At 48.0% G+C, this 20454-nt stretch overlaps 1 protein-coding gene across 2 annotated transcripts; it reads left to right on the top strand.

The window, feature by feature from the left end:
• The first annotated feature begins 1078 nt into the window (after positions 1-1078).
• PGM2L1 (phosphoglucomutase 2 like 1) lies at positions 1079-16370 on the top strand. Of its 2 annotated transcripts, none has more exons than XM_017727096.1 (12): positions 1079-1326; positions 3403-3487; positions 4155-4238; positions 6047-6240; positions 6895-7084; positions 7288-7385; positions 8204-8381; positions 9903-9996; positions 10379-10508; positions 10916-11105; positions 11389-11522; positions 12398-16370. In XM_017727096.1, the coding sequence occupies exons 1-12, from the start codon at positions 1094-1096 to the stop codon at positions 12498-12500; spliced, it is 1713 nt and encodes a 570-aa protein (XP_017582585.1). In that variant the 5' UTR covers positions 1079-1093; the 3' UTR covers positions 12501-16370. The 2 variants fall into 2 exon arrangements, with proteins under 2 accessions (XP_017582585.1, XP_017582586.1); XM_017727097.1 differs by lacking the exon at positions 1079-1326 and adding an exon at positions 1338-2715.
• Positions 16371-20454: the final 4084 nt, after the last annotated feature.

Raw genomic sequence — 20454 nt, 5'->3', positions numbered from 1 at the left:
TGAGTGAAAGCTCTTGGCAGGTTGTCAGGGCAGGGTAAACATTTTGTGTGTTTTGGGCTCAGTGTGAAGGTGACTTCAGCAGGTGATTCTGCTGTGGCACAGCCTCCAGACCTGCCACTATTCAAAGAGTTATCTTTATTTTAAGGATTTCTTTCCTCCCTCTCTGTAAATCCCTCCACATTTGCAGCTGAGAGGGCTCTCCAAAGAGATGCCAGTATCCACTAGGTCATGCTTTGGAATACATCCTTGGAATGCCTGCTTGAACTTGATTTCAAAGGCCTTTCCCAACCTTGACAATGCTGTGATTCTAAAGGGCCAAAGCCATTTAAAATAATTGATCTTGGCTGAATTCCAGGGTAGGAGTCAGGCTGGCTTTCCAGATACCCAGTCAGATCCAGATGAAAACATCCTGAAGAACTGCACTAAATACTGGTGGGGGAAAAAATCTGTTTAATGCTGGTACAAAACACCCCCACTGCCATCAAGAGGCAACTTGTACCCCTGTGAGAGGCAGCGTTGATGGGATCAGCGTGGCTCTGTTAAGTTCACTGTGCTGCGTTGTCTGCCTGTGGGGAGCTGCAGCCTCTGGAAACTTCCATTGACAATAGTGCTTCCATCTTTTTATCTAAAACTGCTGATCCACCATGGGCTATTTCCGTGATGGATCTCCAGAGAGATTCTGGCTGGGAAATGAATGGATGTGAAGGCTGCAGGGCAGGTGAAACTGGAGTAAAAGCTGATCTTCCCACCTAAGCCTTTCCATGATTTTTAAGGCAAATTTATGACTAACCCTTTGGAAACAATGGTGAAAATGTCTGACTTGCACTGTGGGCAGAGAGATAAAGACTAGGCTGGCACATCTTGTGTTGCTTGAGTGCATGGAGTTGAAAACATGGATTTTTCTCAATTCAGTCTTTAAGAAGATGATTTGAATAAATGAAAGCACAGTGTGGATTGAAAATGAGTGTTTGCTGCTGAGGGTTTATTGTTGTTCCACTCACTTTTATTTCCCACAGCTGTTTCTCTGGTTACTTGCTTTCTTTTGGTGAACACTGGGGGAAGACCACTGCAGCTTTTGTGAATATCACTATTGATGTGTTGGAGCTGTATTTTGCCTACTGATATTATCCATCCTTTGTGGGAGACCACCTTTAACGTTTGTGTGTGCTGCACTGCAGCTAATTATTTTTTCCCTTTTTTTTTTTTTTTTTTTTTCCAGGGGATCTACAAGTATCTTGAGAGGAACTTCTCAGACTTTAAGCAGAGAGGCTTTGTTGTTGGATATGACACACGAGGTCAGGTCACCAGCAACTGCAGCAGTAAGAAGTATGAGTATTGATTACATCTGCAAGACTAGAAATGAAATTGTGCCTGTAAATGCATTCTGTTCTATCAGCACTTTTTCTGTTTGTGATGAACTGGGCCCCCTCTTTCCTCTCCCTTAGTCCATTTAAATAGTAATGAAGAGAGGCTGGGACTAAATCCTTTGTGGTACCAGTTGGTCAGCAAATGAGGAGTGTAAGGCTGTTTATTCCACCAGAGAATTTACAGATTAAATGCTTAAGAACACTAAGCTTGATATGCCTGGGGACAAATTTAAATATGAAGGTAAATTCAGAGTATTAACATCCAGCTGGAAACCCCTAAATATTAATGCACTTTTAACTCTGTCACTCTCTGGTATTTCACACCTGATTTAAGCTTGCCTAGGGGAGAAGAATTCCACCTGCAGCCTGCTGTAACCCAGTGTGTTTTCACTGGGAATTTTACTTGGATTTTACCTGGAGTGCTTAAAATGCAGACTTCCAGCAATGGCAAATAGTGCTCTTTGCAAGGAAAAGGGAGAAAACTGCTTCCTGAATTCTCTAAGAAATCTTAATCCCTTGTCATTTGGGGAGCAAAACGCATGTGGTAATGGCATGCCTTGCAAAAAAGCCAACCCAGCAGCTAATTGGCATTTAGGTAATGAGAAGTTAATTACTGTAGTTATTGTTGTAACTAACACAGTTCCTTTAAAAAGAATTTTTGTAGTACTTGATGTTTTAGGGATGAAGATGTCCTTGGTATACCAGAGCACAGAATGCAGTGACTTTCTGCCAGGAGTTTCTCCTTTCCCCTGCGTGCCTCTCCCCTGGGCCTCGGGGTACATGTGGCCCATCATCCCCCAGGCTTTGGCCTGAGGGGTTTAAACTCACCTGTGACACTGGATTTGCCAGTTGTGTGCAAACCCAGATTGTGTGGGCTAGGCATGGGCTAAAAATGGGCAAGTGTAAGAGCAATGTTCCTTTTGAGCCACCCAAGGCTTGGAATTTAGGCCTGGTGTTGTTTCACATGTCCCAGAAGCACCTCAGTTGTCAACCATGTGCTCCTCCTGTCTCCTGGGATAATGCACCCTTCCAGCAGTGCTAAAATCGAACTGAACTCCCCCAAGAGAGTGTTTGCAGTGGGAGCAGTGTGCTTTTCCAGCACTCTGTGGGCAGCAGGGCCCAGGGGGATGGCAGACCATCCAGCTGTGTCCTGTGATTAAGCTGGTGTAAACCAAGCAGAATTTTAGTAGCTTCAACTCCAAGCTGAGCTCTCAAACTCTTCCAGGTGGTTTCAGGTGGCATTTGACAGGTGCTGTAGTGAAATTCTGAGTCAGTGGAACTTGGACTGCTGGTGATGGGAGAGAAGGAAGTCAGTATTAATGCTTGTCTGTGAGAACAAGGGAGCAAGGTGAGCTTATGCCATTTAATCTCTCATCTGTTTTGACTCTGAGACTTCCCACTGCCTCCTGAGCTGTGGGTACCTGAGTGCCAATGAAGTTTCATACCAGTTATCTGGAAGAGAATGAGCTCCCCTGTTGCTTGAAAGGGCAAGTTTATTATAAAAGCAAGATTTAGAACTATGGGCACTGTTCCTGTTTCTAAACATTCTGGAATAAGGGGTGCTGCTTTGCAGAAATACATTTTAGGAATAGATCTGCTTCCTGGACACTGTCTGAAGCTGTTGGGCAGGGCTGGCAAATGAGCTTTGTGTGGGGTAGCAAATCCCTTTCCAAACGTGCTGTTACAGACATCTGGTGCTTTGAGCTTTCTTTGAAGTTGGTTCTGTCCTTGAGCAAAGGGTGGGTGTTCTGCCAGTGGGTTCTGTATCTTTGCGTGGGATATCTGCTTTGTTTGGGTGAGGGACTGCAGTGCCTTGCACTGTCCAGGCAGCAGCTGAAAGTGCTGTCTCAGATTCTACAGCCTGAAAACTGTTACCCTGACTGTGCAGTTTGTAGGATAGCCCTCTTAGCATAAGCCCAAAAAGCAGCACAGTGCTTTAAGAAACAAGTGCCTGAAGGTGACAGGAATTCCATCTGGCTGCTGGGCTGTCCTGGGGAGCTGGAGTGACTGAATATTTTCTTTTTCCTCTTGGTAGGCTTGCAAAGCTCACTGCAGCAGTCCTGCTGGCAAAAGATGTACTTGTGTACTTCTTCTCCACTTATGTCCCTACCCCCTTTGTGGTGAGTCACCTTCTTGTCCGTGTTGTTGCACCACACAGTTAAGGGAGTATTTGAATTTGCTGAAAAAGAACCAGCAATTGTCTTAAAGTGTTACTTCACAGAAAAATAGAGGCTGCTTGGTGCACTTGGCTCTTCAAGGAGGCTGTAACAAGGATGTCGCTGAATTCCTCAGTGCCTCTGCTTTTAATATCTCAAAAATACTCTTCTAGGCACAGCAGCTTTTCCTTGCATGGTTTTAAATCCTTGCTTGTGTTCCATAAGCTCTTCCAGCATGCTGTGTATTCTGTGGATCTTGGTTTGAGGGGAGGACTGAAATGCCTGGAGCACCTGTAATTTGTTTTTCGACAAGCCTTTTTGTGAATTCCTTTGTTCTGTCTCAGCCTGTTCCTAAGTGCTCCTGTAATCTGAGTGTAGGCTTTCTTTAGTTGGCAAGTTAATGATTGCTTTTTTGTATTTGATAAGAGGAATGTTTTTATGGAGATGAATTAGAACCAGCTTTCTGCTACTGGCTGCAGGAGGCAGTGCAGAGTGTTCATGTGTGGGGTTTTCAGACAAACTGGTGCCGGGATAAAAGCCGCCTCTGTAGGGTCCCATGGCATACCTGTGCCCCTAACACAAGTTTAGTGGCAGAACCCTCGGGTAATGCTGTCTCGGGGTTCCCTTGCAGCCCTACGCCGTGCAGCAGCTCGGAGCTGTGGCTGGGGTGATGATCACGGCCTCCCACAACCGCAAGGAGGACAATGGCTACAAGGTAAGGCCTTGGTCACAGCGTGTCACAGCCTTTCCGGCTGCTTTCCAGCATTCCCTGCGTGTGCTTGGCCCGTTGTGGGAGCCATGGAGTGGTTTGGCTTGGAGAAGACTGTAAAACTCATCTAGCCCACCTGCTGCCATGGGCAGGGACACCTTCCACTAGCCCAGGTGGCTCCAAGCTCTGTCCAACCTGGCCTTGGCACCTCCCAGGGATCCAGGGGCAGCCACAGCTGCTCTGGGCACCCTGTGCCAGGGCCTGCCCACCCTCCTGATGAAAAAGCTTTTTCTGTGTGTGTCCATTAGAAGGATGAGTTATTTAAAGTAATTCGCTTCTATGACTTGACACACTCCTCTGTGATGAGAACATAAGACCACACAGTTTGTGTATCTCGAGCATAAATCTGTAGTGACATTCCATAGAGTCTAATCAGCAGCTGAAGAAATGCTCCAGCAATTTGTGTGTTTTTAGGCTTAAAAATCAGTTTAAAACAAAGCCAGAACTGAGGTGAATTAGTGCACACAGTCGGGACTGTGCTGAAGATGGGAATGATTTCAGAGTGGATTAATAAAACTCAGTAGCAGTGTGGTGTTCCCTGGTTTTCTGGGCATTGAAGAGGGGTGGGTGGCTTCACTTTGAAAGCCTGGGACAATAAAACTATCCACAATAGCAAATGTGATGTTTTAACTGAGTATTCCCTTCCTCAACTTTGTAAGAACCTGAACTAAACTCTCAACTTGAACTGAGCAGAGCATTCTAGAAGCCCTGTGTCAGGGCAGTGAGTGATGGCAATGTGAGGAAAGGCAGTCCTGCTGTGCCTAGAGAGAGAGCTCTTGGGGGTGATTGAACTGCTCTTGTCTTCCCTGGAACAAGCTGTGAAGTTCTTCACCAGCCTTTGCTTCTGCTTAGCTGCAGCAATGAGCAAGGAAAGAAGCCATGTGAATTTCCCAGGTGCTTCATTTGTCAAGAAGCAATTTTGTTTGTGTCTTCTGATGCACAGCAGCGTACTTCTGTCAGGGTACTGGTTTGTTTCCTGGTTTACTTTTCTTAGGATACACATTTGTTTCCTAGTCTTTCCCAAGAGCTGTTTCATCTTTCACCATTTCCCGTGTGAATTTCAGCAGCCTCTGAAGGTTTTGGACAATTTTAACTGAAGGTAACAAACCCAGAGGACACTGACAGGAAAACAGAGGCAGATTATCTGGGCAGAGTCTGCACTGTGAGCTCAGCCATGCTATTGGCAACAGACTGTGGGAAAATTGGCCTCTAAATAATTCTTTAACAAAGACTTTTTTTTGTAGCTGAGGGTTAGATATGGTGTTTCCACTCTGGATAGTGTTAGCAGCTGAGAGATTACAGTTGTTGAGCCGTGGAAAAACACGGACCTTGGCACACTGCTTATCTGTTTTGCTTTGGGTTCAAAACCAAGTCGTGCTCCTTTTTCAAAAGGAATGCCAGCCTTGGAGAAGGTGATGTTTTTCTGGTGTTACAGTTTGCACAGCACTCCCAGATAAAAGTGCCCGGTTTTGGTTTCTCACATCCTGATATTTCAGCTGTAGTAGTTAAATACCAGCTTTTATGGAAACAGGTTGTGTTGCTGTGTAAGCTCCACTTAGCACAACTGCAGTCATGAACTCAGAGGCTCACATTGAATGACTCCAGATGTCTTGAGAATCAAGCCAGTCAGATGCTGACTTCTCTGTATGACCTAAGCAGAAAGTAGGTGGAATCCTATAGCTAAAAGAATTTCTCAGGTTAATAATCGTTCTAAATAAACTGTGTCTTGTTTTCCTTCAACTTACTTCCTTCAGGTTTATTGGGAAAATGGAGCACAGATAACCTCTCCTCATGATAAGGAAATTATAAAATGTATAGAAGAGTGTGTTGAACCATGGAATGGCTCTTGGAATGAAAATCTGGTAGACACCAGTCCCCTCAGACAGGATCCTCTGAAAAAAATCTGTGACAGCTACATGGAGGATCTGACAAAGATCTGCTATCATAGGTATTGTATAAAGTTTTTAAGTAAGCTGTGGGTTGCAGGTGGAAAAACTGACAGCAGGCAGACTTCACTGTGTTCTCTGATGTGTCATTACATTCAAGGGTCCACCACCCTTAGGGTTAAACCATTTGGGTGAGAATAAACAGCTGCCTTGGGGAATTAAGCTACAGTGAAGCACCCCAGTAGAAACCATTTGATGCAGGTGAATATTCCCCAAGAGTTCTGAATAAAATGCAGGAATTCAGAGTAAAAGTGAGGTGCATGTGCATAGAATAGAGGTGAGAAGATTTGGTCTGAAGGTTAGGTGTGGCAGAAGATGAGAATAAAAGGAGGAGGATGAATGATGTGAAGCAGAGCCAGAATAACATTTCGACAGTGGTGGGAGAGCTCGAGTTTGATGTAGAAATCAATAGTTTATTCTTGGGAGACTTTGATCTATTTCAGCAGAAGGTAAATATTTCATTTTCCAGGAGCAGAAGCTTTAACACAGCAATTTCTAGTGAAAGTCCAAACAAGCACTTTCACTGGTTCCTTTGACATTAATGCAGAAATCAGCAGAAAAGTACATGGAAGAATTACAGCTTATTTTGCTTTCCCTCAGGAAAATAGTCTTGTTAAATAGCTGAAATCTTACTGAAGTTCTGCTTTCCTCCTCAGGGAGCTAAATGTGCAGAGCAGTTTGAAGTTTGTTCACACCTCTTTCCATGGAGTTGGACATGACTATGTGCAGTTGGCTTTCAAAGCCTTCGGATTTCAGCCCCCCATTCCAGTACCGGAGCAAAAAGATCCAGACCCAGACTTCTCTACTGTCAAATGCCCAAATCCTGAAGAAGGAGAATCTGTGCTGGTATTTTTGTTTCTTCATCAGATTTCTATGGGGAAAAACCAGCTGAGGAAGAGAACAGGGAGAACCTGCTTTCAGCTGTATTAATGCAGTGGGCAGTCCGTGGGGGATTTTCTTTTGCTGTGTGTTAGATGTAAGTAGGAAGGCTGTGGGTTTATTTTCTCTCATGTTTTGGTTTTTTGCTCCCCCCCTTCTTCTCCCACCAGGAGTTGTCACTGAGACTTGCAGAGAAAGAAAACGCAAAAGTAGTAGTGGCCACTGATCCAGATGCAGACAGACTGGCAGTGGCAGAACAGCAGGACAAGTAAGTGATGGGACCCTTTTTTGTGTCTTTCTGCAGAAAAGAGGGAGTCACAGAGTGTCCCTAAATGGTTGCTGGGCACAGGTCTTCAATCCACTCTTCTCCTTAGCTATTGGGATATTTTTCCCTCCTAGTTTTATCCTTTAGTATAGCTCCAAATGCATTTTAAATCAGTTCACTCAGCAAAGAGTAGATTAAATACTTACTGGTGTGATAGTAAATAAAGCTCAGCTGAAAACTGAGTGGTTACTAAAGACAGTAAAATCTTGTTGTTTACTGTGTTTTCATTTACATTTTCATCACAAGGGCAAACCTTCCTTGGTAGTTGTCATGGGCTTCTTTTGGTGGGGTGGCTTTTTTTGTTTGGTTTTAAAAATATTTTTAATTTTAATCCCTTGTTTTCCCCTGCTTGTTCATATTGAACAGAAATTATTTTTCTCCCACTAACAGGCCCCAGTTCTGATGGTTGTGTAAGTACAAGTTGTGCAGGCCCTGCCTGACCGCAATGTACAGATTGCGTAGACTGCTCTGTATGGATCAGTTCTAGACTGCTCTCCTGCTGCTGGGTAATCAAAGGCCTGAGCTGTGTTAGAGCTGCCAGAGAGGAGACCCTGGGGGTGTCTTTTCTGGCTGGCACAGTGCTCTGGGCTTGTCAATCCTTGAGGTGTGAGAGTTGTGGAGTCCTGTGGGTACGGTGGCTTTGTCTAGAGCAGCTTGTCGGTGCTGTGCTCACATCCCGGTGTTCAGTGACTGCTGAAGGCCTCTCCCTGGGCGCTGCTCCTGGGCGAGCTGGAGAGCCTCAGCTTGCCTCTCCCCCGCAGTGGCTGCTGGAAGGTGTTTACGGGCAATGAGCTGGCGGCCTTGTTCGGCTGGTGGATGTTTTCCCGCTGGAAGAACTGCTCCCAGGATGCTGATGTGAGCAATGTCTACATGTTGGCAACCACGGTCTCCTCCAAGATTCTGAGGGCAATTGCACTTCAAGAGGGGTTTCACTTTGAGGTGAGCGTGGGTTATGTGTTGTCGTCTCCATCCGAAGCCCCGCTGGTGGCCTCACGGAATGAAAAGCAGACAGGGGACTTCCAGGCTTTTGGCTGGGAGTTTTGAGGGATTCCAATTCACAGAGCATGTTCTGTCACCCAGACAAGCCCGATTTCAATCTCCTCAGTGTTCTCAGACTGGGAGATCAGCTTGGGCAAAGCTCAGTAACAGGCACATGAATTAATACCTGACTTCCAGGTAACAGGAATACCTTAGGTGTGGTTATCTCCCTGGAGAGAAATTCTTCTGTGTGAGAGCAGGGAGGTTTGTGCAGCATGCTGTATTCACTGCAAGTGTTGATGGGTTTGTGATGAGCATTTGGAGGTTACGCAATGGCCCTTCAGGTGCCCGGTGCCAGCAGGTTTTAAATTTGGATTTACTTGAGGCTGGGACAGGCAGAGGAACTCCTGTGTTCAGATCTTTAATGCAGCTTCGTTAAAAACTTGCTAAAAAAGAAACTGGGCTTGCCCTCTGCAGACTGACAGTTATTATCATTCCTGCCTCCAGATTAAATCAGATTTCTGTCGGATGTTAGCCAGAAGAGAGGCAAGTGCCCAAAATCATAGCACAAACATCCAAAGGGCCAGGCCTTGTTTATCCATGTCCTAATTAAATCCATGTGCGACAAGAATAAGTGTTTTGCCAAACAATGAGGAATTTAAAATTGAAAGCAACTCTGAAAACTGTTTTGAGTGACTGGCCAGATAAGCCTAATCAGGGTGAATGTCAGTTCCTTGCAGTGGATTTGGTTCTCTCTCTAAATACTGGTTTGTTTTATTTTTAATAGGAAAGGGACATATTTGACTGAAAGAAAGAGAAGCTGGGAATTTACAGAACCTCTTGGCCTCCCCTAAAAGCTCCCCTTCTTTTTTATTTGTAACTTCCTTCTCTCTAAGAAACTGTTTCATCTTTTGACTGCTTTTGCGTGATTTATGTAAAAAAACCCCTCAGAGCAGTGCTCTCCCCTCCCAGCACCTAAAAGTGTTGCTTTTATATTTCTGTAGTTTTTCCTCCTGAATAACTTAGTCTCATCTGATGAGCACCACAGATGATCTGATGTGATCTCGGAGCACCACAGTCCCTGACACACTTTTTCCTTGGTTTGGATACTCATGTCCTAGTTGAGTATCCCCTAGGAAAATGCTATCCAGTGGCTGTTTCCCTTGGATTCATCATCCAAACTGAAGATGTGACTTGGCTGGTGGTGCTTTACTGTCCCTATTCTGCTTGTCAATTAATTAGATTTAAATTTAAGGAAATCACTTCAAAAAAATCAGAAAACTATCCTTAAGCTTTAGCGTTTTGACTCTGCAGGAGTCTTCCCATTGACCCTAAAATTCAGAATACATCATTATATTTTCTCTTTGGTTGAGTGTTTTTGTTTTTCTTAGTTTGAAGTGAACAGTGGCTCTACTTTTTTCTTTGAATTGAAACTAAATTGAAGATGTGTATTTTAAGTTTTCTTTTTCTCTCCTGTTATAGGAAACACTCCCTGGTTTTAAATGGATTGGAAGCAGAGTAAAAAATCTCCTAGATAATGGAAAAGAAGTTCTCTTTGCATTTGAGGAGTCTATTGGTATGAGTGCTAATATCCCTTTAAATTGCTGAGAACTGAGGCGGGGGAATGTGAATGGGAAGGACTAATCTTAGTTTTGGAATAAAACACACAAAAAGTACTTTTTGTCCTAGTAGTTGGTAGCATCATTGGTATTTTGCTCTCATCAAGTTGACTTGCCAACTCCCAGAACAATAAATTGTATCTGACTTGCTGATTCTGGTATTGTCTTTCCAGCCCTGTAACCCCCAAGTTAATGAGATTTCTCCTGCATATGCAGCAATAAAGCAGCTTCCATGTACTGGCCAATTTCCCTTTACAGGATCAGAGGTTAAAACTTCAGTTGAGTAAATCAGAGTGATAATGTCAGGTTATTTTTCCACCATCACTTTTTTCTGCCTAGGCTTCATGTGTGGCACGTCAGTGCTGGATAAGGATGGAGTGAGTGCAGCTGTGGTCATTGCTGAAATGGCAACTTACCTGCAGGGCCAGAGCCTGAGCCTGGCACAGAAACTCGTTGACATTTATGAAACGTGAGTGGTGTTGTTCATTAGAATGTTCTACTCCACTATTTTAGATCTGGGAATAATCTAAGCAATATTTATTTAAATATAAATTTATATAAATGTTTGTGTCCTTCAGATGTTTTCTCATTGTAAGTTGTTGTGGGGTTTTTTGATGCATGATGAGTTACAGCCCATCACTAGTGCAGATACCACTGTGCCTAAAGGAGCTCCAGCAGGGCTGGAGAGGGTTTTGGGACAGGACACAGGGAATGGTTTCCCACTGCCAGAAGGGATCTGTAACAGAGCAGAGGTGGAAGGAATGGCTATGGACATGATCCCAGCAATAAAACAAGGATTGTGGTTGTCAGAATAAAGACACAAAATGTGCCAAAACCTCCCGAATCTTACAACTGAAAGCATTAATCTGCTTGTAGGTATGGGTACCACATATCCAAGACCTCCTATTTCCTGTGCTATGACCCTCCCACAATCAAAAGGATATTTGAGCGACTCCGGAACTTTGATGGCCCTCAGTCTTACCCCAGCTGCTGTGGGATTTACAACATCTTACACGTCCGAGACATCACCACTGGCTATGACAGCAGCCAGCTGAACAAGAAGTCGGTGAGTTACACGGTGTTTTTGCAGAGGAGAGGCTGCAGAAACTGCAAGGGAAATACACTGGCCAAGAGGCAGATGTACCTGTGAGCTGAGGGGGCAGAAAGCTCCGTCAGAGCGCTCAGCATCCTTTCCTGGGGAGAACACTGCCTGCGTGGGGAATGCGGTGGTTCCTCTGATACAACACCCGATGGACTTTACTGACTCACTGAGCCTGGTGCTCCTGCAGCCCCTCAGCTTCCAGGGGCTGGGTCTGCAGTGGCAGTAAGGGGCTGCTGTTGTTTTGTAGGTGCTGCCAGTGAGCAAGAGCAGCCAGATGATCACGTTCACCTTCCAGAACGGCTGCGTGGCCACGCTGCGCACAAGCGGCACTGAGCCCAAGATCAAGTACTACGCCGAGATGTGCGCGCTGCCCGGGCGCAGGTCAGTGCCCCGAGCCCCCCTGGCTGCCCACAGCAGGGAGAGACACAGAATGGGCTTCTCAGCACCTGCTACACAAGGCTCCTTTAACTAACCCCATTCTCCACTTACTTAGAATTAAGAAGTGATCAGGTGACAAAATCACAGAATTACTTAGTCTAGAAAAGCTCTCTGAGATCAGAGTCCAGCTTGTGGCCAACCAGCCGGGGCACTGAGTGCCACATCCAGGCTTTCCTTATGCTGCTGCTGGTGAGTGTGTTTGCAGCCAGGTGGGTTCCCACTGCCTTGGGAATCTGCTGTGGTACTCCGAGCTGCTGGGTAGGAACTAGAGGTTGTTCACCTGCGTTGAGCTTCTTCCAGTTTAAATGGGTGGGGGGAAATCCAGGGTGTGTTTGCACCACAGAAACCTCTTCTATTATGGAATCATGGAATGGTTTGGGTTGGAGGGGACCTTAAAGACTGTCTTGTTCCACCCCCATGCCTTGGGCAGGGACACCTTCTGCTATCCCAGGTTGCTTCAACCTGGCCTTGGATATTCCCAGGGATGGGGCAGCCACAGCTTCTTTGGGCAACCTGTGCCAGGGCCTCCCCACCTGATTATTGCGGTGTTAATTGAAATTAATTCAGTTGAAGAAGAAAAGGGCCACTAGAGGGCTCTGGGCACCATCTTTAAAAGTCCCTTCCAACCCAAACCATTCTGTGATTCCATGATAATCCCTGCTGAAAAGGAGCTTGTTGAAGCAGGCAGCTTGGAGTCTCTACACCTGACTGGGTAGGAAACACAACAGAGCAAGTGCATCCCCATCAGGTCTTGCTGTTTCTTTATTGATGTTTGGGTGTGTCCCAAACCTCTGACCTGGCCCTGTTCTTTCCTGCAGTGACAGAAGTGTGCTGGAAGAAGAGCTCCAGAAGCTGATTGAGGCTTTGATTGAGAATTTCCTGGAGCCTGACAAGAACGCGCTGACCTGGCGCTCTGCGTAGAGCCCGGTGCTCAGGGAGGCACCGCGTGGAACAAAGGACCCAGGAGCAGAACCAGTCTCATGTTTGTTTGTGTGTGTGTGTGTGTTTTTGAAACAGCTGCATTCTTGTTCTGTCAAGAAGAAGCATTCTTTTGTCAGGATTTTCACCATATTGGGATAAGGAGAGGCAGTCCGAGGAAAGGGTGGAATTTGTTATGGTTGTCAGTCCTTTTGACCAAAAGTTTAATTAACCTATGCCAATGCAAGTGAACTGCCCTAGTACCTTTGAGGCAGATGAGCTTAGCTGCCACATCGTGTCTTACACTCAGTTCAGGTACCTAAAACACCTCTTTTTTGTGTGTGAAAAGGTTTTAAAGGAGTGATCACTCCAAACTGACAACAAAGGCTGCTTCTTCCCTGCAGCTCTGAGACCTTCCCTACAGGTCTGCACTTCCAGAAGCATCGAAGCAGAGCTCAGCATTTCTTGTTTAGGCAAATTGTTGACATTTTTCAGCTACTTAAGAATTCTTCTGTTGGTAAAGGTGTTCTTGGTGCATTGTAGCTTTTCTCTGTGTCTTAAGATAATTGGCAGTGAAATAATAGTGATAACAGCTGCAGCTTGGTGTTGGAATTGCCTGGTGCCTTTCCAAGGCTTCCAAAGGAGCAGGAACTTGGTCATTCCTTGGTAAAATTACCCCTTCTGACTACCATAGGCTCTGTAGCTACTTCTTGTCCTACAGCTCTGAAGGCTCTTAAGCTTTCTTGGTTTTCTGTATGCAGTTACTTTGAGTGACATTGCCAGTCAGTGACTTCTTGGGTTTTGCTGGCCTGAATTTATATTGTCTGTGTATTAAAAAAAAACTAAGGAAGAAAGTGGAGATGAGAGGCTGACACAGTTATTAAATTGTGATTTTTTTTTTCCTTTTGGTCCTGTCAGGTAATTTCTGTTAGAATAGCACTTTGCAAACACTATTCTTCTTTATCTTTAAGGACAAATTTTTAACAGCTTCTCTCATTTGTTTTCTCCCTTTGCTCAAGTAGCAACTGCTAATCACATTTTCCAAAAAAAAACCACCCAAACAAAGCAATACCCAAGTTCTCCTTGTGGTTATCCAATGGTTTTGGGAAATAAAGGCTGTGTTTTGGCACAGGAGAGCTTGTTCTGGCCAGCTCCCTGCTGTCACTGACAGCAAGTAAAAAGAAGTAGCAGCAATTCAGTGCTGGGTTTGATCTGTGTTGGAGATGACGGGAGAAGACCCCAAGGTGCCCTGGAGTTCAAGCTGTTGTTTTACCACTGCTGTTGCCTCTCCAAATTCCCTCTGGTTATGCCCTCACAGCTGGATGCTGTAGGATGGCACAGGGTAGGCTTGTGTGTGTTGCCTCTCCATGGCTTCAGAGAGCCCTGAGGTCTGGGTGTTTCCTGCTGCCAGCAGCTTTGCACTATATCCATGGAGAAGTATTTCAGTGTCTGTGAATGTACATGTAGAGAAGGTCTGTGTTGCACAAATTCTGACCTGTCACTGCTGTTTATTTATTTTTTTATTTTAAGAGAAGCTATCTCCAAATTGTTCTGCCATTGAGTGAAATGTATCTAATGCCAAAAGCTGTTCCTTTTTTTTTTTCTTTTTTACTTTGACTGTACATTTGACTGACATGGTGGGGAAAACAGGTAAAATCAGTTACACTCAAAGGATGCTTTTGATGCTGGGTAGGGCTGGGAAGGCATTTCTGACTGCTGCTTTGCCTTGCTTTCCCAAAAAGGGTGCAAATCTGGATCCCCACTGCACTGAACTTGAAGGAGCTCTTGCCATTCCTTCCACTGGCAGCGATTGAACCCGGAGGCATTGAGGATTTTGTTCTCCACGTAGTGGAGAGGAGAACAAGTGACTTGGCCATAGTTGTGAACAAACGCTGTAAAAAGCATAATGTGTGTGATGAGACCAGGTGTGTTACTGTAGCAGTCATGTCTTGTGAGTGATGGTTGTGCTCCTGCAGAGAGCAGGAATCTGCAGCTTCCTAGAGATCTGCTTTGTGTCAGTAGGCAAGTGCTAGAAATGGAGAAGATGTTTTCAAATAAGCATTGTTAGGAGCTGGTAACTGTTCATAGTCCAAATATCTTTAATTGAAGAAGAAAACCCAGCTGTGGGGTGTTGTGTATCTGGGATTTCCCCCATGGGTAGGTTTGACAGCGAGCTGTAGCTGTAGTGATGCTTTTGAGATGACAGCAGCAGGCACAATGTGTTGAATGTAACTTTCAGGGTATGATAACTATTTGCTTTTTTGAAACTGCTGCTACTGTTGTTTTCCTACTGTATTGGAGCTGGTTGATATATTTATACTGTTCCATTTGTGGAACTCCTTTATCTCCTCCCTCTGATCTCGCATCCCTTACTTCTGTTACTGTGAAGGACTGGAATTGTCGTTTCCTTGCCCTGTAACTTTGTTATGCATCGTGTTACAGTTTACTTGGTTTGTGCACAACCTTCCTTGAGTTGTCAGCTGTCCTTTCACACTTCTCAGATAAGAACAAAAGCTTTTCTGACTTGAGTAGAAAGCAGGTCACAGATCAAAGGATGCTGTGGGTGTTGTTTCTGAGGTGCTTCCAGGTGGAACACACCTTTTCAAAGGTTGGACAGTGGCTAAAACTGCAGTCATACAGCTAGTGAGTTGGGTTTAGTGTTTGATAAAATCCAGAGGGCTTGGGTGTGTCCTTTTGCTATGACCCATTTAATCTCTGGTGAAGTCGTGTTTCCGTGGGCCTGGGACAGGAGCTTTCCAAGTTCAGGGCTTAGCCAGGCAAGGCTGAGTGTCTGTGAGGCAGAGCTTGTAGCTGGATTTCTTATTCTGGTTGTGATAGAGCAGCCAGGGTGTGAATTAAATAGTTCCAAGTGCTGTCCATGTCTCTCCTCCTGCCCCTGTGAGGGTGTGTGAGGGAACAGTGAACTCTGGTGTGGCAGAGAGGGAGGGATGTGTGCAACAGGGAGAGCTGGGCTGCAGCTGTGGCCCTGAGCTTTGTGTTGGGCTGCTGAGCCAGCTCCGCTTCCCTTGTGACTGCAAGGAGCTGGGGTTCCCTTGGGCTGCGGCAGCCCTGGGGCCGGACCTGAGGAGCTCTGCTCATTTCCCTCGTTTCAAACACACAGCCCTTCCTTCTGAGGGGAGCACACACTCGTGCTGCCCAGGGGTAGATGAAGAGGGCAGACCCTGTGTGGTGGCTCAGCTGTCCAGGTGAGTTGCCCGGTGCTGCCTGGGGCTCCCTTCCCTGCCTTGCCTGCTCCCAGGCTCTGGGGGTTGGTTACCTGCGTGTTGGCATCCCTGGAGTTACTCCCTGCTTCAGCCCTGCTTGGGTAGTGCTTCGTGTGCTCTCTCTGCCAGGCTCCTGATCTTACCAGGGGTTCCAGCTCCCATTTCCTCACAGGAGTGTTTGTGTGACACTACAGTAGAAGCCAGGAGAGGAGCGATGAGTTCTGGCCCCTGGGCAGGGTGGGATGTGTGTCCTGCCCTAGGAAGCACCTGGATGGTCTCTAATTTTAAAACTGATACTCTTTATCACTTTGTTTTGTCTTCCCTCCCCCTTTTTGTCCTCTTCTCTCCCCAACTAAGAGAGAGGGGGCTCCTTGCATGGTGACATCTGGGTGGTTGCAGTCCAGCTTGATTCCCTTTGCTTTGTACAAGGTGACTGAAGTATCTCAAGTTGCATCGTTCTCCTTGCCTGGAATCTTGGGGAGTTCTGGATCTGTACTCCTGTTTACCCGATGTCTGTTCTGTAAAACTAGGGCATATTACAAGTACAGAGTGAGAATTTGCACTTTTCTGAAGAGTTTCTGTGTACTGCTATGTGGATTTAGCTGAATGAAGTGTTATAAGTAATAAAATATTCCCTTCATAGTCTCAATCCAGGTTTCTTCTGTCTTCTTTAGCCAAACACTTCTGCCCCAAAAGCTGAGCTGGGCTTGGAGGGATCTCCATGTCACACTTGGATGATAAGGCCTGGGAACAAGAGGCTGTTCAGAGCCTCCTCCTTTTGCTGGTACTGAGATCTCCCCTGATTGTGGAGGGTGGCCCTGGGGCTGATGCGGGGGCTGGGACCTGGAGGTTGTGGGGGTGAAGCTGCTTCAGGAAAAGCAGCAGCTTGGGAGGGAGAGGGCCTTTGAGGGAAAGGGGAGAGGAACAGCCCCTGCTGCAGCTGAGCTGGGGTGGGCACTGCAGAGGGGGAGGGGGGCTGGTGTGAAGGGATTTTGGCTCCTTATAGAATGTCCTTCCAGGGCAGGTGGCAGTGGAGAGGGACTGTCCTCAGGAGCCGCCTGCTCCTGGGCATCTTCTGGCCTTCTCATGCAGCCCTGAAACCGAGACCAGAGCTGATTTCATGGAATCCTAGCAGATCTAGGAGGGTTCCTGTGTCCCGTCAGTGGTGGCTGCAGGCTTCAGCCCGTGGCATCCCGTGTACCAGCTGTTTTATCTGCCAAGGCTGCTCTCCCTGAGCCCCTCTCCTCCTCCCAGCTCACCAGAATTACCTCTGAATTCCAGGGCATTGCAACAGATAGTGCTTTCCAGGGAGAGACTCAACCCTACCCCTTCCCAGTGAGAAAAGACGCTAAGGATGGGGAGAGGGACAAGTTTGTTTGGGCTGGGTGTGAGGGGAGCAGGGCAGGGACTGGAGTGGGGGACACAGCACCTGGCTGGGCCCCCACCGGGCTGTAGTTGCAGGATCCAGCACTGGATGTCACCACCAGTCCGTGCAGAGGGATGGAGCCCCGGGGGTGCCAGTGTGTCCCCCTCAGTGTGGGGGACAGTCAAGGGCCAGGCAGGACCCCTGGGAGTTCAGGTTTGGGCTGCACTGCAGCAGGGAGAGGGGGGACCGCAGGACTGACATCTGCTGTCCTTGTCCCTGCTGAGCCTCCTCGGGGTGCCTAAGAGCAGGGTGGGGGAACAGAGCATCTCCAGGGCCCCTCTGTACTGCTGCCAGGGCACCAGGACCCAGGGACATGCAGCTGGGAGCAGCCAGGGTCGCTGAAAGCTGATGGGTCCTGGCAAGCAGCAGTGCCTGGCTTCGCATTCAGGTCTTGTCAATTTAAATGTTAATTTAGTTACTAAATTAATTACCAATGTGCCAAGCCCAGCCCGCGTGGGCTGTCCCTTGGGCTCGGCTCTCTGCAGGCTCCCGAGGCATCTCTGGAGACGGCCCCTCCTGGATTGATCCTGCTTGGCTGCTTCTTGCTGTGGCAGGTGGGGGCTGGTTGGTGTGAGGGCAGCCACAAGGCATGAGGGCTGGGTGCTTCCTGCTGTCCCCTTCTGTGGGAAAGCTGAGGAGGTGGGTCGGGGTGTACGGAGCATGCTGGAGCACTCAAAATCCCATCTGGGCTAGGAGTGGGACACACAGCCCCCAGCACCTGGTCCTGGGAGTTAAGGGGAGGTCCTCAATTGAACTATTTCCCAAAAGGGAAACTGAGGCACGGGGGAAGGGAGAAATGGACCTGGGGCCCCATCCTGCCTGAGCAGTGCAGCATCTCTGTGGCTGAGGAGCCTGAACAATTAGAAGTGATGAAGATCATCTAAAAATAGGGATTTGTAAATGTCAGGTTGGCGAGTGGCTGGGGAACGTGCTGGAGGATGGAGCAGCTCTGCGGGCTTGTCTGTGCCTGTGTCCTTATGCAGGACGAGGGATGTGCACTGATCTGCCCCGGGCTGATCCTGGCTCCCCAAACCCCCTAAACTGCCTGATGCGGATCATCCTGGACAGCCAGCACCAGAGGCATTTTCTGGGCTGTTTTATCCTGACAGGAGCTGCAGAAGGTCCCAGCTCTGCTTTGGATGGGAGATGGGGTGGGGGCCACCAGCCCCTCAACCTAAGTTATTTTCCACTGGCTTTTGATAGGAGGAAACTCCAGCAATGACCTGAGGCCCCATGGGATGATCCCAGCCTCAGGATTTGGGTGATGTGCTGCCAAAACCACGTCTCTGTGTGGAAAATGGGAGCCTGGTGGCACAGGGACAGCCTGCAGGTGTTATCCCCTCCATCACCTCCAGCCCTGCCAGCTTCTCTGTCATCCACAGAATCCCACCTGTCCCCAACATGCCAAGAACTTGCTTAAAACAGCTGGCAACAGAGGTTTATTTGGAAAAATAATCCAGATTGGGGCAGATTAGTGGAACCACGTCGCTCCCCATCTGCCTGGGTGGTGCTGTGCCAGCTCCCTGAGGGGCTGCCTGGAGCCAGCCTTGGCAATAACACACAGCTCTGCTCATTCCTGTGGCTTTGACCTGCTCCCTGAGCCCCCTGGCCAAGCTGTGTGTCCCCAGCTCCTGTCCCTCAGGAAAAGTCTCCCAATCCCTGGTGCTGTTACCTCCAGCACCGCCTTGCTGCTGGGGACAGGTCAGTGTCTCCAAGGAACCCCTGTCTCCCAGAAATATCCTAACCTGGCTAATTAGGAACAGCCATAGGTAAAGAGGAGAAATCCTTATTACTAATCCCAGTTTCTTTGGCAGGGCACAGGAACCGCCTCTGAACCAGAGGAAGGACATACAGAGCACTGTCCTGGGTGTGGAGGTCCTGAACCTGCCCAGTGTTTCAAGTGCACCCTGCTGAGGACCGAAATCCATTTCTGTGGATTTTTCCCCTGTGAGAACCCTTCCCTGATCCCTGCCATGAGCTTGGGACACTGGGAGGTCCACATTGCTTCATGGAGAAGGGACTGCATGCAAACGTGCTGGCAGCTGGGGTTCTCCAAACACAGGGCCGTTTTTGGGAACCCAAAATGCGCATTTTGAGTCTCAGCTTGGTGACAGTGCCCTAATCCAGAGGCTCCCTAATCCTGCTCCTTCGTCATGTGTGGGGTATGCGCTGTACAGAATAATATTGATGCTAACAAGCCACAGGAATTATGCTCCCACAGCTGCTTATCCACCCCCATCCTACCCCTTGCATGTTGCCTGGGGTGGGCTTGGCCTCCCTGGAGGGATCTCACTGCACCCAGGTTGGGTGGCCAGGAGGATCCGAACCTTTGGCACCAAAAGAAGTGCCCTCATCCCTGCTGACCAAAAGCCACCACCTCCCTCCCTCCAGCCTCAGGAGAAGCTGGAGCAACCCGCTACCCACACCAGCCCCTTCAGAGAAAGGGCTTTGGCGACAGGGAGTGTTTGGCCACTTCTCCCTCCCTGAAGGCGATTTCCTTCCTCTTATCTATTGCCGGGCTCTGGTGGCTGCTGCCAGAATGGCGCTCCGTTCCTGCTCCACCAACCCCGTGTGCCCGCAGAGCCCTCCAGCCTTCTCCCTGCTCCATGGTCACTCTCACCAAGGCTCCCCAGCTCCGTCCCTGTGCTGCACTCCCGGAGTCACAGCTGGGACATGCTCTGCCACCTGTGCAAATCCACCCCTTGTTTTGCTCAGGGGCTGTGGTTTGGCTGCACCGGGGTGGGAAAGGGAGGGAGGAGGTGGGGAAGTGGATGAAGGTGATGGCAGGCTGAGATTTCTCCCTTTGTAACTCAGTGCATGGGCTGACAAGGTGGCACCAGAGCCCACAAGCTCCTATGATGGGGGGAAAACCTCAGGAAAAGGTCTTCAAACTGCAACAAGTTTTGCAATGAGCTGAGCTATGGTGATCTCAGGATTCCCCAGGAACCAGGATCGAGTGGGGAGCCAGCTCCCTGCTCAGTAGGACCAGCTCAGAGCATCCAGCAGAATAATTTTGACTCCGGTGTTGTATCCCCACCCGAACACGGCCCAGCTGCAGGCTCTGCTCCCGCTCTCCATTCCCAACTGACCCATCTCGATACCGGGATTTCAAGGGGAGGAAGTTCAAAGGCTGCATCCCTCCTGGAGCCTCCAGGCCTGCCCAGGATGGAAATAACTGTGCTTTCCACCCGGCATCTGAGTCCGCAGGCACCGCGGCTCAGGGAACACAACTCCCACAGAACTCTCGCTCCCAAACCCAGCACAGCAGGCACCGGCTGCTCCTGAGCATCCCCAAACACCCGGCAAA

This window comes from Corvus brachyrhynchos, unplaced genomic scaffold (genome assembly GCF_000691975.1).
Source record: "Corvus brachyrhynchos isolate BGI_N302 unplaced genomic scaffold, ASM69197v1 scaffold412, whole genome shotgun sequence".
In the NCBI taxonomy this organism is placed as follows: domain Eukaryota; kingdom Metazoa; phylum Chordata; class Aves; order Passeriformes; family Corvidae; genus Corvus; species Corvus brachyrhynchos.
Note: the sequence above shows the minus strand (reverse complement) of the source record. Positions and strands in the feature narration are given on the sequence as shown.